Genomic DNA, 18,562 nt, shown 5'->3' with positions numbered 1-18,562 from the left:
CCTTCTCCTAGATTTATTCATATGGTCTTTCTCAGTGAGAAGATTCCATGAAGTCAAGTCTTGTTACTTTAGAGTGAACAGAATCTGCAGAATCAGGCAGCACGATGAGCAGGGGCTCCATGGACCACCGTGCAGTTTGTGCACTGCACAGACACCAGGCTGAAGGATGACTGGGCCGAGATCCAGCTCAAGATCTGCTTGTTAAGCTGCAGACCCATCCCCAGCTGCCTTTTATGCCACAAAGGCTCATGCCCTGCTCTCATAGGGATGCTCCTAGAGTAACGACTTTTTAATTCACAGAAAGATGCTATGTAGACCAGGGACCCCTGATAAAAACTGCACATATGCTACGAGGTTTTTACCCAGAGGGCTAGACTCAGGAGGTAGATTGGTCTTTCTTCAGAGAAATCCCTTGGATTTCCAATCCCTTTGTCCACTAAGCACTTCAAGTGTTCAGTCTTTTTGAAGGAAGAGACCTGATATTATGTGCATAGGGTAGCTCTTTATAATACAATGTTTATTCAAATAATTAAATTTTGTTTCCCTGAAACCAATAAATGGCATTCTAGATCATCAGTATTTGAGAAAAATGATGAAATATGCATAATGTGATTTAGGGACCACTGCCAGCTCTACTGTTTCTTTTCCATTTATCAGAAAAATCTTAGAAGGTTAAGATACTGATAAAAATCAGTTGAATATTTTTTTCTGATAAGCAGATACTGCTTAGGTATGTAAAAAATTTCTACTTGCTCATTTATTAAGACCTCTTTAATGTTATCAGTTCGAGACAGATTCCTTATCAATGGTCCTTGAATTTTCAGGTAACTTTAGTTATGTAGATGTTTACAGTCTCCTTAGACTATTAAGCTTCATATAAAAATATCAGCAAAGGCTTTTCCTTTTTTTTGGATAGGAATTCTAGTAATAACCACTCACTGAATTAAAAAGGTAACACAGAACAAAGCTTTGTGGATGATTTTGTAATCATCCATGCTCACTGAAAGCTCACTGAAAGCAAATGTTAGTATAGAGGCCAAGCTACAACTTGGGAGACTTAAAAACAAAGGCTATTTTTAGCATACTTTTATAGCCAGTTGTTAACCCAGGAAATGCTGTTATGAGGTGGTTCAGTATCATTCCCTTGAACTTACTAGTAACAGAATGAAAGAGGAAAGCTGTTCAACTAAGCTAGCGGGTTAAGACAGGAACCCTGCCCCCAGGCTATTCCAGAACTACCCATGAGAAGAATCTACAGAGTGTCTCTGGCACTCTCCCTTCAGGCCCACAGAATATTTTCACCAATACAAAGAACATTGCTGATAGCAATCTTGCAACACAGCACGATTTTCAATTATTCTCCACGGTTGAGCTTTCATTAAAGACCACCTGACTTTGTTCTGAACCCCTTTGAGGACAGCACTACTTCCTTTTTTGTTTTCACCTAGAAGTGCAATGTCTGAGCCAGGAAGGTGAAGGGAGAGCAGAAGTGTGATGAGGGTGGTGTGGGCACGGGGTATACAGGGCAGACAGGGAACCCTCTCTCACAGCCCCATGGGCCTCCTTGCAGGGGTGATGATGCTTTCACTTAAAAGTACAATGAAATTCCAGAGTAGTAGCCAAATTCCTAGTCTAGCCTAGTATGAAATTGCAAGCTAAAGCAAAATACATTTTTCTCCCCCAATAGTATGCTACTAAAAGTTATGCCATTTGTGTAGAAATTAAGACCAAAATGCAATGGGCTTCACATTGTTGAAGTAGAAAGTTTTGTTCCTGAATCCTGGTCTTGAGGATGGCAAATCTAAATGATAAATGAAATGAACATGTTATTTCATTTGAACAGACTGAGCAGCTGATGGAAGTGGCATTTGATTGCTGGGGAGAAAACGCTACTTCAGAAGTGTAAGAACTTTAGAATATGTGCTGATATACATACACTGAAAGTCAGATTGGAAAGAATCTAATAGCTTTGGTTTATCACTGCAGAGATGCAGGTGAGGAGGACATCCTTAGACTGCATTCCATCTGTGTTGGGTTAACAATGAGGTGCTTTCCCTCATAGCATGGTATCAGTTCAGTTCAGTTCAGTCACTCAGTCGTGTCCGACTCTTTACGACCCCATGAATCGCAGCACGCCAGGCCTCCCTGTCTATCACTATCTGAGCACAAAACTTTAATAGACTATAATAAAACATCTGTATAAAAGGAATAGTTAATACCTTGGCCAATAAGCCAGTAAATCTTATGTTGCACAAATTTGCAGTTTTTACTGCACCACTCAGACTATGGTATTATTTTCTACTTTCACACTATGCTTTTATATCTACTTGATTGAATGATGGGTATTTTCTTTAAATAAGCTATTTTCAGTATAAACTTTAAATATCTTTGGATTCATTCTATTAAGTTAAAATACACGCAGGCAGTTATTAATCCAATCTCAGTAACTACGTACGAATGAGGCTACAGCGCTATCTGTTCTGGAGTGTCAGTGCCATTCATGAAAGCACTTTTATGCATAAATACAAAAATACTTTATTTTTGATACTTTCACTTTTAAGGTACTCCCTAGAAAGGGATGTCAAAAAAGTATTAAATAAAAGAGGTTTCAAACTTTCTGTTAAGCTGTGATTTGAGGGGGAGATGACTACTGATGGTTACATGACTGGTAATCTTTGTGTAATAAGTATAAAATAACTTCAATAAACTCACTTTCCCCTGAATCCATCAGTGTGAAATTATACATTACTGTTATTTTCAAGGGCTGTCTGCTTTAACTGAAATGCAATAAGCATTTACTGAGCACCTACTATATTGCTTATCCTGCTATCTAGTTAGTTTGTCCACAGCAAAAACAAAGCCACATGTGAGCTTATCTCTTCCTTTGTATATGTATGTATTTGTTAGATGCTGTTCATATATTCTTGGCTGGTTTTGTTTTTGAAGCAGCTTGAAGTCTCATCTGCTCTTTATTTTTTAGCAGCTGGTTGGTTTTATAGGGCATCTCAGAAAGCACACACAGCGTTCCAGGTCTGCTGGGAGGAAGGATTTCTTCTCTGAAGACTCATTTTCCGGAGGGGTATGTCTTTGCTCACGCAGTGAAGACTTTTGGAAACAGAAATGGAACAGAGTTTCAAGCCATTCCATAGAAACTGTACTTTGGTCTCTAGACTTCTTGTCCTTAGGAATTGAACCCGTCACTTGGTTTGCATTCTTCATAACTGGAGGTTAACTTAAAACAGAAATGGCAGGAAAGCTTTCCTGTGCTTCGGGTAGGAGATGAATTTGCTTTTGTAGAATTTGTGGCTGAGGAAAGCAGACAGGGCCTGGCTGAAGAAGACATATGTTACCACGAGCCACCAAGTTAAGTTGTAGAAACCGAAGGTGACAGCCATGGAAATGTAGATCATCAGCTCTGCCAAGTAGTTAGGGGAAGAGACGTATTCAAACCAGTCTCCAAAAGGGATTCGGTGGTTACAGTGAATGACCACTCCTGAAACGGGAAAAGAAGATATCCTTTACATCTGAAGTTGCTAGAAGAAAGTTTTACCACTCTGCTCCCAAAATCATTTATAAAAACTTAACCAGAAAAGGATGTCACAGACCTGTACAAACCACCATGCTGTTACCACCTCCACTGTCAACCTACTACATGTCAGAAAGTCACAGAATGAAGTTATACTAACTGTAAATAAGCACAAAAGAAAGCCTCTTTCTCCAACAATCCTCCAAGCTAGTGATGAAGAGCTCAGATTCCAGAGTCAGACTGCATGAGTTAGAATCCTAGCTCTGCCACTTACAAGCTGTGCAATTTTAGGTAAGTTGCTTAACCTCTCTGTGCCTCTGTTTCCTCACCTGTAAAATCAGGGTAAGACTGTATTTGCCTCAAGCGAATACTGTGACATTACACATAAAGCAACTCAGAACAGTGCTGGCACAAAACAAGTGCCTGATAAATGTTGAGTAGCACTGTTCAATTTTTATTATTTCAAAAAGCCTAATAAAAACTGTATTTGTGATAAGTCAATACAAGCTAACTAAAAAAGTTAAGTTTTTTTGCTTTGGCTGGAACGATTCTAACTTGGCACAGTAATGGTAGTGCTGACATGCTGGTTAGACACATATACGCAGTGCAGGCCCCAAAATGTGGGCACAGAATAGTCAAAGAATGTCAGGGCTAGATGGTGGCAGGGAGGGCTGTCAATAAAATGCTCTCATTTTACAGATGGGAAGATCAAGACCCAGGGAGTCTTGTCAAAATGAGTATTTGATAGATTGATTAGTTGACTAATTAGGGCAGGAAAGAAAAGAGAGAAAGAATAAGTACATTTAACTCCTGAGGGCTAAAACCCCAGTCAGTGGTTCTAAAAGAGATCTTACCTGCTTTGTTTTTCCTGAGATTGCTGAGAATGACATGACATTTATACTGATGGGCAGATGACCAGATGAACATCATCATACCGAGGATATGGAACCACCGAGCCTGCATCAAGAGATTCTTCCCTATCACATAAACTACAGAAATAAGAGTTACCTTATTAGCCAACTCTGCAAAACTTCAGAGGCTCAGCGCATTAAAAAAATCATGCAGTCTGCAGAACTCAATTATCCACTTATTCGGTTCCTCCTGACTAGAAAACCACCCTGATATCATTTCCCAAGCACAGAAGGGAGAACACCGTCCCTGTGGATGAAGGAGGTGTGCTCCTCAGCTAGGGGCAGCTTCAGGGCTCACTGGCGGAGAACTCCAGATCGGCACATTCTCCTGCTCCTTCTTCAAGTGCTTCAGGCACGGGGATCAGCTCTGGGGGTCAGCTCCCACTCTTGTGATGTACTCTTGTGTCGTGAGACCACTCTGCATTTTTATTGCTAAGCCTGGTTTGATGTTTTCTTTCTTGCAGTCTGCTGTCAGAAAAACACCTTCTGAAGGATCTCACCTGAGCCATTTCTAGGGAAACTTTGAATACTGACTTGACTGGCTCCAGCCAATGAAGAAAATCAGGAAGTAAAGGTGAGGGGTGGAGCTTCTCAAAAACGGAAATGTAAACTGCAAGGTAAAGACCAAAACAATATCCTGTTCTGATTAGAGAGAACCCAGTCAAGAGATTTTGTTTCAGGAGTAGAAACACTCAAAGTTCCATCTTTCTTTTTCTTCTGCAGGAACTAAGAAGACAGGAAGAATGAAGGTTTTCTAAGGACTGGCATCAGAAAAGCAAACTAAGGACTTGCCTATGTTCAGCAGGAAGCAGTGAGGTGAGTCAGGGACTTGAATGAAGGAAACAAAGCTGTCCACTGACAGTGGGGAGAAGCCTAGGCTCTGGAGCCTAGAGGGAGCCCCTAAAAATTGATTTAGGTACAAGGACCAAGGATCAAGCTATTCCATATGGGTACTTGGAAGTAGGACTCAGCTGGTGACAGCTAATAACTAACGACAGTCCATCAAAGTCTAATTGAGTTAATTTATTTTAAAAACGATAAGTCCCTTAATGTTTACTAGGTTTAGCCATTTAACTAAGTGGTTATATTTTTATAAGTTAAAAACAAACAAAATAGGAAAACCAGTTTTAAATCAGAAGGGGCTTTAAGAGCAAGTCACCATAGGGTTAGAAATTCGGGAGTTCACCTCACTGCCAAGTCACCTACTCTAAAGGCAGAGAAATTACCTATGAAGGAAAAAAGAGTTTTCAGAGTAAGTTGGAATTATAATACAGGAAAGGGGAGGCAGACAGAAGGCTATTTACCGAGGGTCTAATCTGTGTAGTAATTATTTATTTATTCATTCCTTATGGATTGTCTACTGAGTGTGGCATCTCTCACGAGGGATAAAGCAGTGGGAGTCAGGTCAGATCCTAGTCCTCATGAACTCACATTCTAGTAGCAGGAGATGAAACAAGTTTAAAAAAATCAATAATCAAGATAATGTAAGAGAGAGATGGGGCTCTGAAGAAAAAAAAACCCACAGAACAATATAATGGAGAGTGACTAGGGGCAGACCCTCTAGACTCTGAAGACAAGGAGCTGTGAAGATCTGGGTAGTTTACAGATACACCTTCTTCCCATTTTCGTAAGAACCATCTGAAATCAGTGTATGTCCCCAATTCCAGATAAAGGTCCTGGAACTCTGATAAATTAAATAAGCCAGACTCAGGCCCATCTGACTCCCAAGCGCCTGTCTATCAGACCATGAAGCTGGCAAATGCCACAGTATGCTTTCTTCCAGTGAATTCCTGAAACCAGTCTTCCCCAGCCTGCCCCAAATGACTGCAGATGACCTCTTGAAGGACAGATAGGTGAAACTCAAGTTTCAGAGAGCTTCTGAAACTTGAAGGAGTATCTACAAGCTATTTTGTGGGTGTCTCAGCAACCTTTCCTTGACTGTGTCTATAGGAGGAAGAGCAAGAGCTGGGGTCCGGGCCAGCAGAGGAACTCCAGGAGAGACACGTCATGCTGACAGTTTGCAAGCCAGTAGGTTACCAAAGTGCTCTGGAAAGTTCCGTTGGGTGAAAACCTAGGACTGTTCTTCAGGAATGACAGCTCAAATGGTGACATGGGCCGAAAAGAATGCCACAGCCAAAAGCTGAGGGAGGAAAAACTGACTTAAGTTCAGAGAAATCAGATGGAGAGATGCCAGCTGAGTGTGGCTACAGCCAATAAATAATTCAGGAATTGAGAAAGATTATCAGTAAGTCGTACTTTAAAATCATTCCTCAAGCCATGGAAGCCTTGGGTGGTCGTACAGCAAGAGAGAGAGGCTGATCAAAGGGCGCTCAGCGCGGAAATTAAACCTGTGGAAAAAGCTCACTCACTGAGTACTGGAAATATCCAGACCATGGGCTCAATTGACAAGGAGGGATAGAGCAGCTTTAGGAAACAGAGAGACTTGGGCTTAGAGAAAACAGCTGTGACTGCTCTACCCTAGCATGTGTGGGCTGATGGATACTAAGGGTGCAAGACGAATTTAACCTCAGCACTAAAAACTCACTTCAATCACCCAAAATTACTTGAATTCTTTATGATAAATATGCATTGTTTTTGTTAAAAAAAAAAAAAAAGATGGTCAAATATGTTAGATATCCCATCCTCCCTCCCCTCTACCACCCCAGCCCCCAAAATCACATTTCATTTCCTCCTCATAAACCAAGGTTGTGATTTTGCTTCCCTCTTCCTAGCAAGTGAGAGCTTCGGAAGTGTTAAGACACAACTTTGATTTACCACAGTACTCTTTTGCCCTCCCCTCTCAGGCTGCCTCACTTGAGAAAAGGGGAACCACCTCAAGAACTAAACGGCAATAGAATGGCTCCCTGCCTCCTCTCAAATCCCAACTTGTCACCAGGAGCTGGGGCCACCCCTTCCTCCTCTGGTGTTCCATGATTTCACCCTGCACAACGACTTCACCTTTCCCAGCCTCACCCCTTCACCCCAGGACGACAAGGCTTTGGTGCGACAACTGGGCTGGCTGGCCTTTCTCCTGCTCCAGTGAGCTCCCCTGCTTCCTGTTCTACTCCTGACCACACTGCCTCTTTCTTTCCAGACTAACCCACAGAAGTTCACTGACTTCATGGTCCATTTCTTCATCCCTAAACTGAGCCTCCAGAGGACTCTGCACTTCACTCTCTTTACTGAAGGCACTGCTGCTCATGTTGGCGTCTCTCGGGTTTCAGCAGTTATGGTTAATGTGATGTGTACCTGCTGGGTGCCCTTGGGCATGCTGACTGGTTTAATTTTTAAAATTTTTATTGGAGTATAGCTGCTTTACAATGTTGTGTTAGTTTCTACCATACAGCAAAGTCAATCAGCCACAGATATACATATATCCTTTTCTTTTTTTGGATTTCCTTCCCATTTAGGGCACCATGGAGCACAGAGAGGGGCCCCTGAGTTATAGACAGTAGGTTCTCATTGGTTATCTATTTTATACATAGTATCAATAGTGTCAAACCCAGTCACCCAATTCATCCCACTCCATCCCTCTCTCCCTTGGTGGCCACACATTTGTTCTCTACATCTGTGTCTCTACTTGGTTGCAAATAAGATCATCTATACCATTTTTCTAGATTCCACATACATGCATTAATATATGATGTTTATTTTTCCCTTCCTGACTTATTTCACTCTTTACGACAGCCTCCAGGTATGTAGAGTTTTTAAAGCTACAGTCAGAGCCCAGACTCCTCATATGCCAAGTGGATTGGGCAGGTCTCTTCCTTTCCAACTTCCGTAATGCTTGGTGGGGAGAGTCTCCCACATACTCAGTGACTCAGCTGACAGACCCCAATAACCACTCACCATTCCTGCCGTCCATGGGCACTTGGCTCAGCACAGTCAGGCCAACAAGGATATAGTACACCAGTCCAAAACAGTACTGCACGACGTGGATCATGGCATTGGAGAAGACACTGACGTAGAAGCACTCAAAGAGTCTTCGCAGGCTGTGCAGCCATAAAAACACCAGCACTAAGAATGCAGACAGCGCGAGCTCACCCCCTACGATTCAGAATGGAACATGCTCAGCATCTCTCTCCAGGAATAATCCAAAGCCGTGTCTGTCCTTACTGTTAGGCAGTATTAAACAAGATCAGAGCTAGGAAAGGGTACCAGATATCATCCAGTCTAACACTTCCATTTTTAGTGGCAATCAGGAAGTGAGCCAAGTGGGTCAAGAAATTTGGCTAGTGACAGAGTGGAGACAAACTCAGGTCTCCTGTCTCTACTTTGTGATGTGAAAGCCGTCTGGGTTATGGGGCTGGGCAGGGTCTGTGCTCTCAGAACCCAACTCCACAGTTTCTGGGTCCCTGACATGCATGCCCATTTGAGGGTGGTCAGGAAGAGTTCCTGGATGACTTCTGAGCCAGGCCCCCTGGTGGGATGCTTGAGGTCAGGGGGACACATGACACAGGAATCCACAGGAGCAGAAAGGGGCGTGAAAATGGAGTGGGAAGAACTGTACATTTCTCTTCATACTAAGGGGGGAAAAATGATACTTTTGGGGGACTGTGAGCCTTGAGATCTATCTATCTGCCTTTTGCCCCTCTGCCCTAAAACAAGTCAGAAAAAATGCTGGATTTTAAAATGACAGAAAATCTAGATTTTTCAAAAAATGTTATCATACAACATAAATATACAATAAGAACACAGCCTAATAGATTTTTACAAACTAAACCCATATGACCAGATCCAGAAATGGAAGACAACCAGCAGGTGCTTGGGTTCCCTTCCAGGCACTGCCCCTCCCCTGACTCTCCGAAGGGTACCTTCTATGGAGACTTCTGTCATATTGGCTTGGCCTACTTTTCTCTTTTAAACATAGCAAAAATCTAGTCCTAACTCTTCAGCAACAGGTTAAAACAAACAATCAAATAAAACTCCTCGCAGTCACCCTCCAAATACCAGAACCCCATGAACCCTCCAGTACACAAATGAAGGCATAAAGTGTTAAGTGGTCAAGTGGGATTCGCTCTGGTATCTTCCCCTCCCAAGTGGGCTCCACATACGTTTCCCGTCTGACTGTCATCTTTTGCAAAAAGTTCCTCTGTTGATACAGAACAAGGATTGTTCCTAGGGAGCCAGTGGTTTGGCTGCTGGAACAAAGGAGAGACAGCCCCAGAACAATGTATTTCTAACTCTTCCCCTCTCCTGCTGCCCGACATTAAGTGAGGTCACGTTATGGTTTTTGCCTTCAATTCCTTACTTTTAAAATCGTTCCGTGTATCCTTTATTCAAGGCACAGTGAGGCCAATTAAAAGCTACTTTGTAAACATCTGATCAACAACTACTTCCAGTCAATTTTATTATACAACCAAAACCCCACAGCATAACAAACATTTTTAATCCATGATCAAAAAGTAATTTTCTCTCAAATTTCTGGAGTCTGGAGGCACGATTTTGGTTGGAACTACATATATGATAAATGTTTCAAGGCAAACCTGAGGAATCTTAAAAGTTTTTCTCCTTAATTGTAAAGACTTCTGCATAAAACTACTAAAAGTATCAGAAGGCGAACCGCCAGTGCTGTTTAGCACAGCACTTGCTGCGAAGTCAGGGATGAAGAGTCGACCTGCAGCTCTGCCATGATCTCAATGAAGGACCTGAGGCCTCCTCCTTGGACATCTGGCTATGATCCACACAGAAGCCTTTCTGCCCCCACCCTTCACCCGTTGAGGAGGAGCCTGAGAGAAGCTATGATGTACCCAGAACAGCTTGCCGCAGGCAGGAAAGTCAGGAACAGGACGCAAGGGTTGGAATTAGCCAGGGGAGTTGTTACCTCGGAACTGCGCAGTCCCAAGAATTCTGAGCAGACCATGAAGCCAGTTTGGAAAAGGTGCTCCCATGAACAGAGAGTGAGTAAGGCTCCAAAGCAGGAACCCGTTCCACAGCACTGAGATGATGTAGAAATGCGAAAAATACCTGCAAAGAGAAAACAGGTTAGAAAATGATCAAAGCAGAGCCACTGGAAGCCGTTACGCTAGAAGACTACTTCTTGCTCCTCATCCTCTTTTCCCTCACGCTGCAAGCATAGTTTTGCTTTTTTAATAGAACCTGAATCCTACAGATGTTCAGATTTTTGAAATTTCCTTTCAGATGATAAGACTGGTTAACTAATAGGAAAAAGAGGTTTCCTGAGGTTAACAAGAACACGAATGGCCTTGTTAAATTTAGATTAAAGTTAACTATCTTGTCTTATCTTCGGGTAACAAAATTGGGCTCAAACTCAAAAATAGAGGGCCCCAGGGCCTGGCAGGGAGAGCCTAGACTGTGCTACCACAAGCCAAACCTGTGGAAGATTTCTAAATCTCAAGTAATATTGCTGCAATAGCCATACAACAGTTACACAAGATTTGCACAATCACGCTCATAGGGCTGCAAGAAACCTTAAACAGGTCTTCTGATTTAGTGTCTTCCTAAATTGTGTCGACCTAAATTACTTCTATGATAACATGACAAATAAGAACTCATAAAACTAGCTATCAACTCCTGATGGGTACAGTCTCGTACAAGTACAGTGTGTGTGTTGCCATCAACAGAGTAACAAATGAAATAAAACTACAAAAGCAACAAAAATTGCAATTAACAGAGTTAATTTTATGTGAAAGACAATGTTGGTTTGCTGCAGTGACACCACCTGGTATGGTATGAGGGCCTGCCACCGGTTTTTCTGAGGTCTCTTTATCTATCCATCTACTAGTTTTCTCTATTTGAATCAACTTAAAATCTTTCTGACTCTGCAAGTTGCCTGGACATCACCTGGCCTTCCCTGGTCTTCAAAGCATCAGTTATACTAAGCCTTCCTTCTTGTCTCATTAATCTGTGATGCAGTAAGACAGCCTGGAGTCAAGAAGACTACACACGGACTCAAGAGACTCCCCTTCTAGGTGATCCAGAATATGTTTCTAAGTCCCAGAACTCACAGTCCCCTAGGCCATGCCCACAACCCAGTCTCACTAGCGCTGATCTAAGCTGATCATTCCATAGCAACCCACTTAATTCTCCCACCATTGTTACAAATTCTGTCTCTAGATCTGTCCTGAGATGTCTTATTCATCCTGATTCAGGTCTTCACGCTCAAGAGTTTAGTTCAAGCATGAGTGTCGATTCTGCCCCCTCTGCCCCATGCCTAGACCCTGGCCTCTGGTTGCCTACCAGAGTCTTCCTTAAGATACAAGTCCTAGAACTGAGCCCAGGTCTGGTCTGAGCCAATAGCTCAGAATGGCAGCAGCGCCTTGCTCTGCAGGTTCCCATGGAAAGAGGAGGGGACAGCTTCTGAGGGGTAACTTTAGAGCCACTTTACCTGTTTCATTTTTTCAAAAAAAATTACTGAGCACTTCGAACCTGCTAGGTGATGTTCTTGGAGCTGGAGATGCAGCAGGGAGCAAACTGACCAGGTGCCTGGCTTGCTGAAGTTTATCTTTCCGCACAGAGTCAGCAAATCAATCTGTAGACATCCTGCCTGATGCTGGGTGATAGGACAGAGGTGGTGCAGAGGAGAGGTCATTCTGGATGGGTAGACAAGGATGGCCCTTCTAGAAGTGATGCTTGGCTAGAATGAGCAAACCCTGTGAATTTCTAAGGAGTTTTCTAGGCAGAGGAAACAGCAACCACAAAGGCCCTGAGGTACAATAAAGGACACCTACATAGATAGTGGGCTTCCCTGGTGGATCAGTGGTAAAGAACTCTCCTGCCAATGCTGGAGATATGGGGTTGATCTCTGGGTCAGGAAGGTCCCCTGGAGAAGGGAAACAGCAACCCACTCCAGTATTCTTGCCTGGAAAGTCCCAGGGACAAAGGAGATCGGTGGGTTACAGTCCAAGGGGTCCCAAGAGTCAGACATGACTTAGCGACTAAACAAAGACGACGTATGGACAGTGCTAGAGCATGCAAAAGGAGGAGGGGAAGATGCTATGGGGTCCTGAAAGGGCCCTGGCTTTTAAGTGTGATGGGCAAGCGTTTGAACACAGTGACTTGAAGGAATAATTTTTAAAAATCTCTCTGGCTAACAGAAAAGTTCTGGAGATGGAAAGTGGTGATGACTGCACAACAATGTGAATGGACTTAAAGATGCCGAATTGTATACTCAGGGTTAAAGTGGAAAAGGTTATGTCATGTATATTTTATCACAATCCAAAAAAAGAGAGTATGTGAGAGAATGTGTGTGTGTGTGTGTGTGTGTGTGTGTGTGTGTGTGTGTGTGAGAGAGAGAGAGAGAGAGAGAGCAAGCATAGCTCATTCATTTTGGTCATTGTTTTAAAAATCCCTCTGGTACTTAGGTAAGAGGATCATCTAGTTTTGGGAAGACTAGTTAAGAGTATTCATTCCATCTTCCCAACAATCCTGGCAAGTTTATGTGGTTATCTTCATGTGGCAGATGAGAAAACTAAGGCTCAGAAGGTTCAGTTACTTGTCCAATGCCTACCAGTAAGTGGCAGTGTTTGGCTCCAGACTCAGCCCCGAAGACCCTGAAGTTAAAAGTCACATGGCTGTGCTCCTGGTCATGTGATCGAAACTTGTTTGAACCTACTTTTCCACCTCTACCATTACACACACCAATTTATACCAAATCATGAGTCATTCAAGTCACTCACATGTTTGATATAAGCTGCTAAGCCACATTTTGCTCTGTTCTATTTGTGCCATAGGGTTTTGACAGGCTGACTTCTTATTCCTACATTTTGCACATTCTCTCATTTTGTTTGCCTGATTCCTACTTCATGAAATGTGTTCTACTCTTTGAGGTTGCATCTCTATCTATTTATTTATTTGGTTGTGCTGGGTCTTGGCTATGGCACTCGATCTCTTAGTTGCACATGCAGGATCTAGTTCCCTGAGCAGGGATTGAACCCGGGTCCCCTGCATTGGGAGCATGAAGTCTTAGCCACTGGATCACCAGGTAAGTCCCATATTTCTTTTTGAAAAGACCCAGCTCTAGCCTCAAAAGCAGATTGGAAAACTCCACTTCCTTCTGTTCTAAATACTCTTCCCTGTTTTCCTTCCATTCGTACTATGCTTAATTGAAATGAGCCCTTGGGAGCAAAGATACGGTGACCCTTACGGTAACACAGAACTGGGCACCAAGCAAGCACTCCTCTGACTTAACCAACAGTTTGATGTCTATTATAAGCCAGGGACTGCTCTAGCTCGGGAGATACAGCAGTGAACACAAAGGACAACAATTCCTGCCCTCATGGAGCTTATACTCACAGTAACACACAGAAGTAAAATTTATAGCATGTCAGTAGGTGATAACTGCTAATGAGAAAACTAAAGCTGGGAAGACGAATGCTGGAGATCCAGCATTATATTTTTAAACAGGGTGGACAGGGCAGGTCTCAGTGACAAGCTAGTATCTGAGCAGAATTATACGGAAGTGAGAGCATATACCACCTGGCTATTTGGGGGAACAGCTTTCCAGGAAGAGGAAACAGGCAGTGCAAAGGCCCCGAGGTAGGAGAAAGAACAAGTAAAGAGAGACCCAGAAAACTGGATTGGAGCCACAGGAGGGGCAAACTATAGGACCTCAGTGAGGTGGTGAGAACAAGATTGTATAAGGTTTTAGACTAGTCTGTGAGTTGGAAGCCACTGGATAGTTCTGAGCCAGGAGATATGATCTGATTTAATACATATTTACTGTTTGCCAGAACTGATCCCAGGACCAGAAAGGGGAGTTACAGGGTTAAGTAAGGAAGGAAACTAGGCTTCCTGGAGGCTTAGTGGTAAAGAATCCGCCTGCCAAGCAAGAGACGTGGGTTCTCTCCCTTGGTTGGGAGGATCCTCTGGAGGAGGAAATGGCACCCCACTCCAGTACTCTTGCCTGGGAAAGCCCATGGGCGGAGGAGCCTGGCGGGCTATACAGTCCAGGCGGCCACAGAGTTGGACGTGACTGACTGGACACGAGCGTGCACGCACATACACGCACAGAGGAAGGAGACTAATGGTTACTGAGTTCTGTCTGGGTGCCCGGCCCTATGCTATGTGCTTTAATATCACCACCTATATGACAAATAGGTTCTATTACATTAACACTCTAATCCATACTACCACTTTTTGTCTGGACCACTGTTAACAGCCTCTCATCCAGTCTTTCCCACACAATGGTGAGTCATTCTTTGAAACATAAATTACATAATGCCACACCCCCATTTCCCCATCCTAAAGCTGCTTTCCATACACTCAGAATAAAATCTAATTTCCACCATGGTCCATAAAGCCCAGTGTCTGTTCTGGCCTTCTGAAATGAACTCATCTCCTGCCCTACCCCTTTCTGATCATCCTTTCCAGGGTGGTCACTGCCACCCACATCTTGCTCATAATCAAGTAACCAGCTGGATTTCCTCTGAAGCACTTATTACCATATGAAATTATCTTGCTTGTTTTAAAAGATTTGTTTACATATTTACTGCTCCAAGGAACCTAGAACAGCTCTTGGCAATAGTACATACTCTATCAACATTGGTTAAATAAATGAAAGAGAAGGTACCTCATCCAAAGTTACTTTCAGAGAAACTAGTCAAGTTAATAAATCAAACCTAAAATCTTTTTTCTTTGAATCATTCAAAACATTGACTGAGGACTTTATTATTTGTCAGGCATTGAGCCTAGGATATAGCAACAAACAAGACAAATGTAAACGTATGGAGTTTACAGTCCAGAGTAGGGATTCTTGACATTTTTCTTCCACGGACTCCTCTGGCAGTCTGGTGAAGTCAACACGCCCTTTCCCAAGCCTAAAATACATGGGGATACAAAGGAAACCCAATTATACTGAAATATAGGTAACACAACCACTAAGAAACATTTGTGATATATGTGCTTAATGTATTAAATAATGACAGAGTGATAATACAGTATTTTTATATAGTGATGAAAATGTTCTTAGTCTCTTCAAAATTTTTAATATAGTATTAAATTGCAGGTATTGCCAATTCTACTTCAGATATTGGTAATTCTACTGTGGTTTGTTGATTCCATTCATCACTAAGAAAATGGTGAATTACAGCTAGAGATTAGTGAAATAAAGATGTAATTTTTTCCAATCCAATTTGCACTGAGTTCTATCCACAGATCCCCTGGATTTCTGGTTAGAATCCCTGAACCCCAGTAGGGAAAGACTGGATGATTCTCTTTGTCTCTAGAGCTGAATTTAATTAAAATGTTTCTATAATATTTTGAAATATTAGAAATAGAAGTACTTCCATGTGCACTATGAAAGTCAAGAGCATTGTGACTCATGTTTGAGGTCAAGTATTTATTCAGACTTTCTGGAAAGTCAAAACTCCAGGAACCAAAAGAAAACAAGAAAAGCAGTATCACCTTAATTAAAAAAAAAAAAATCTACCAGACAGGGATTATGGAATCAAACATTCCATGAACTCAATTAAGGTTTAATTCTTTACCATTTATGAAAAAATAATTCCTCCCAAATTAACTTGAGCTCTTAGGTACAGAAACATGATTCACAGCTGCCTGTTTGTAAGTGTAAAAGTTATAGGCTTATTTTCATTTTTAACAGCACTATTGAATTTTGAACAAGGAAAAGTACTTCAATATAGCATCTAGACATTTTTGACTTTCATTATTGGCCTGGAATAGTTGTACCTGCTCTAGAATGAAAAGAAATTTCAGATTCACTTTAGGGGGAAAAAAGTCAAAACACCATAGGATGGTCCATTCTAGAATTCTGGAAGAAGAAAAAGGTGTAAATTATTTCATAATATAGTAGAAATTACAAGCAGCCCAAAGAGTACCCATTTTGCAATAATGAATAAGGAAAAGGTACAAAATCTGTTTCTTGGCTGCCATATGGCCAGCCAAGTAGTAAGAGGTGGGGTATGGGAGTCAAAGTGCAGGGGATGATCTGAAATGTGCCCTTTAATCAGTGACACTAGTATCTTTTTTAAAATTCAGAAAGTAAATTGTTAGAATTCACTCTCAAAACAAGTATTGTTTTCTTCACTTTGTAACATTAAAAAATGACAATCTAGGAATGTCCCTGCTCTGAAGTAGAAATTCAAATCCTGATTAAAAATAGGGTTGACAGGACATTTTAGCTTAAAAAGAGCCTCCAAGAAACAGGTTTAATCAGTGTTTCAAGCATCTACTTCTTCCCAGATGGCGATAGTGGTAAAGAACTCGCCTTGTCAGTGCTGGAGACAGAGACGTGGGTTTGACCCCTGTGTCGGGAAGATCCCCTGGAGAAGGGAATGGCAACCCACTTCCGTATTCTTGCCTGGAGAATCCCCATGGACAGAGAGGAGCCTGGCGGGCTACAGTCCAAGAGGTCGCAAAAAGTCATACACGACTGAAGTGACTTAACAGCATATGCTTGCTCTTCTTCCCAGGGCCTCATTCCCCAAAATGACCTAGCGGTCGCTTCTTAATGTTACATCTGGCGAGTATTTCTCCAACAGTCAGAAGTGGGAAGCCAAGTTTACTTACACCCTTTCCCATCTGCAGACCTGGGGAACAGCCTATTTGACGTTTAAGCGATAATCGAGGTATTTTAGTACATCAGAAACCCTATCACATTTCTCCATACTCCTTTCTGAACACCAACTTAGGCTGTATCTCCAAAAAAACGCCACTGTTATATACCTACCATCAAGAAGTGTTTGGCCCACTCTTCTCAGTTATGTTCTAAATTTAAAGTGAAAACACATGAAAAAAACTCCCCGGACTATAATAAGCCTTACAATTTCTTCAACAATTATATTGAAGACATAACGATTTAATCTCTCATTTAATTTAGTTACGAAATCTGTTGAGCTATGCGCTTAGGGACCACGCTTGCCTAAACGTGCCATCTTGGGCAACTTTCTCCAGGGGCACCTGCCTTGGTGCGGCTGATGGAGGTGGCGTCTGTTAGTGACCAGCGTCTCACCCTTTCTCCTGACTGTTGACTGTGAGGGAGACAAACAGGGGACACGAGAGAAGGGAGGGCCTGCCTTCATTTCTAGTGAGTCTCGGCGACCTCAAGTTAGGTTATGAGTCCCTAGAGTGCAGGACGGCGGAAAGCGACATTAGGGACAAAGGAGACTTTACCACCTGGTGACAAGGCCTAAATTTGGAAGCGCAGCCATTTCCCTCGAAGGAAAGGCTAAGTTGAGGCCACAAGTTTACGTTCCTCCGCCCCTGGAGGTGCGCGTGGCTCAGCTTCCTCGGTGTCTCCGGACACTCAGCCCCTAGGGCCGCAGAGCAGACTCGTGCAGTTGCCGGCGGGCGGGCCGGGGTAAAGCCGCCTCGGGGAATCGGCCTGGGCTTCCCGGATCCGGTCCGCGCCGGCCCCGTGCCCGCCTCTGCTGCCCCCTGCCGGCAGCTCGAACAAGGCGCCCCCGGCTCTCCTTGGCTTGGCAACCAGGACTCGCGCCTGGGCGCGGTTACCTCTTGGGAACATCAAAGGCCCGGCAGGCGGCCGGGCGCGGCGGCGCCCCTTCCTTGGTTTTTCCGTAGCGGATCAGGTCCTGGAAGAATGCGCAGCCCGGAAGCAGGCCGGGCGGCACGAGCTGCAGCAACAGGGTCAGTAGGAAGGTGGCAGCCAGCGTGAGCCAAACCGCGCGCAGCGGGTTCAGCGCCGAGACCTCGGTCCCCGCCCACGTAGCCATAGCTGGCGAGCCGAGCGATCTAGCTCCCCCGGCGCCCGGAAGACCGTCTACTCGCGTGCGGCGCGCGGGCTCAGTCGGGCGGGACGTCGAGGCGCAGCGCGGCGCGTCCCCGCCCCTGGACACGCCCCCTGGGACGGAGGCACCGCCCCGCCACACGGGATCTCTGGTTAGGGTCAATTTGGTGCTCACTGGTAGCAGTCGGTATACCATGTGAATCAGGGGTGCTTCGGTGGGACCCCGGAAATATGATTCAACAATATGATTCAAAGCAGCGGAACGAACAAGGCCACATAACTGCAAGTCTTCGCTGCAGCATTGTTTTCATTGGAAGTGGAAACAATCCAGAATGTTCCATGTTAAGATATTTAGCTAAATTATGGTACAGTAACACATTGGAATATCATGCAGCCATTAAAATAATTATGGAGACTGTAAAAACACGGAAAGCTTTGTGATAACGAACTGTAGGTTAA

At 43.4% G+C, this 18,562-nt stretch overlaps 1 protein-coding gene across 1 annotated transcript; it reads right to left on the bottom strand.

Annotated features, from left to right (window-relative positions):
- Nucleotides 1–1,328: 1,328 nt before the first annotated feature.
- Nucleotides 1,329–18,185, bottom strand: SRD5A3 (steroid 5 alpha-reductase 3). The gene is made up of 5 exons (XM_040238232.1): nt 17,869–18,185; nt 10,262–10,404; nt 8,287–8,484; nt 4,381–4,515; nt 1,329–3,493 (listed from the first exon to the last, which is right to left on the bottom strand). Exons 1-5 carry the CDS (start codon nt 18,087–18,089, stop codon nt 3,234–3,236), a joined length of 957 nt encoding a protein of 318 aa, XP_040094166.1. The 5' UTR covers nt 18,090–18,185; the 3' UTR covers nt 1,329–3,233.
- Nucleotides 18,186–18,562: the final 377 nt, after the last annotated feature.

This window comes from Oryx dammah, unplaced genomic scaffold (assembly GCF_014754425.2).
Source record: "Oryx dammah isolate SB20612 unplaced genomic scaffold, SCBI_Odam_1.1 HiC_scaffold_3, whole genome shotgun sequence".
In the NCBI taxonomy this organism is placed as follows: Eukaryota; Metazoa; Chordata; class Mammalia; order Artiodactyla; family Bovidae; genus Oryx; species Oryx dammah.
Note: the sequence above shows the minus strand (reverse complement) of the source record. Positions and strands in the feature narration are given on the sequence as shown.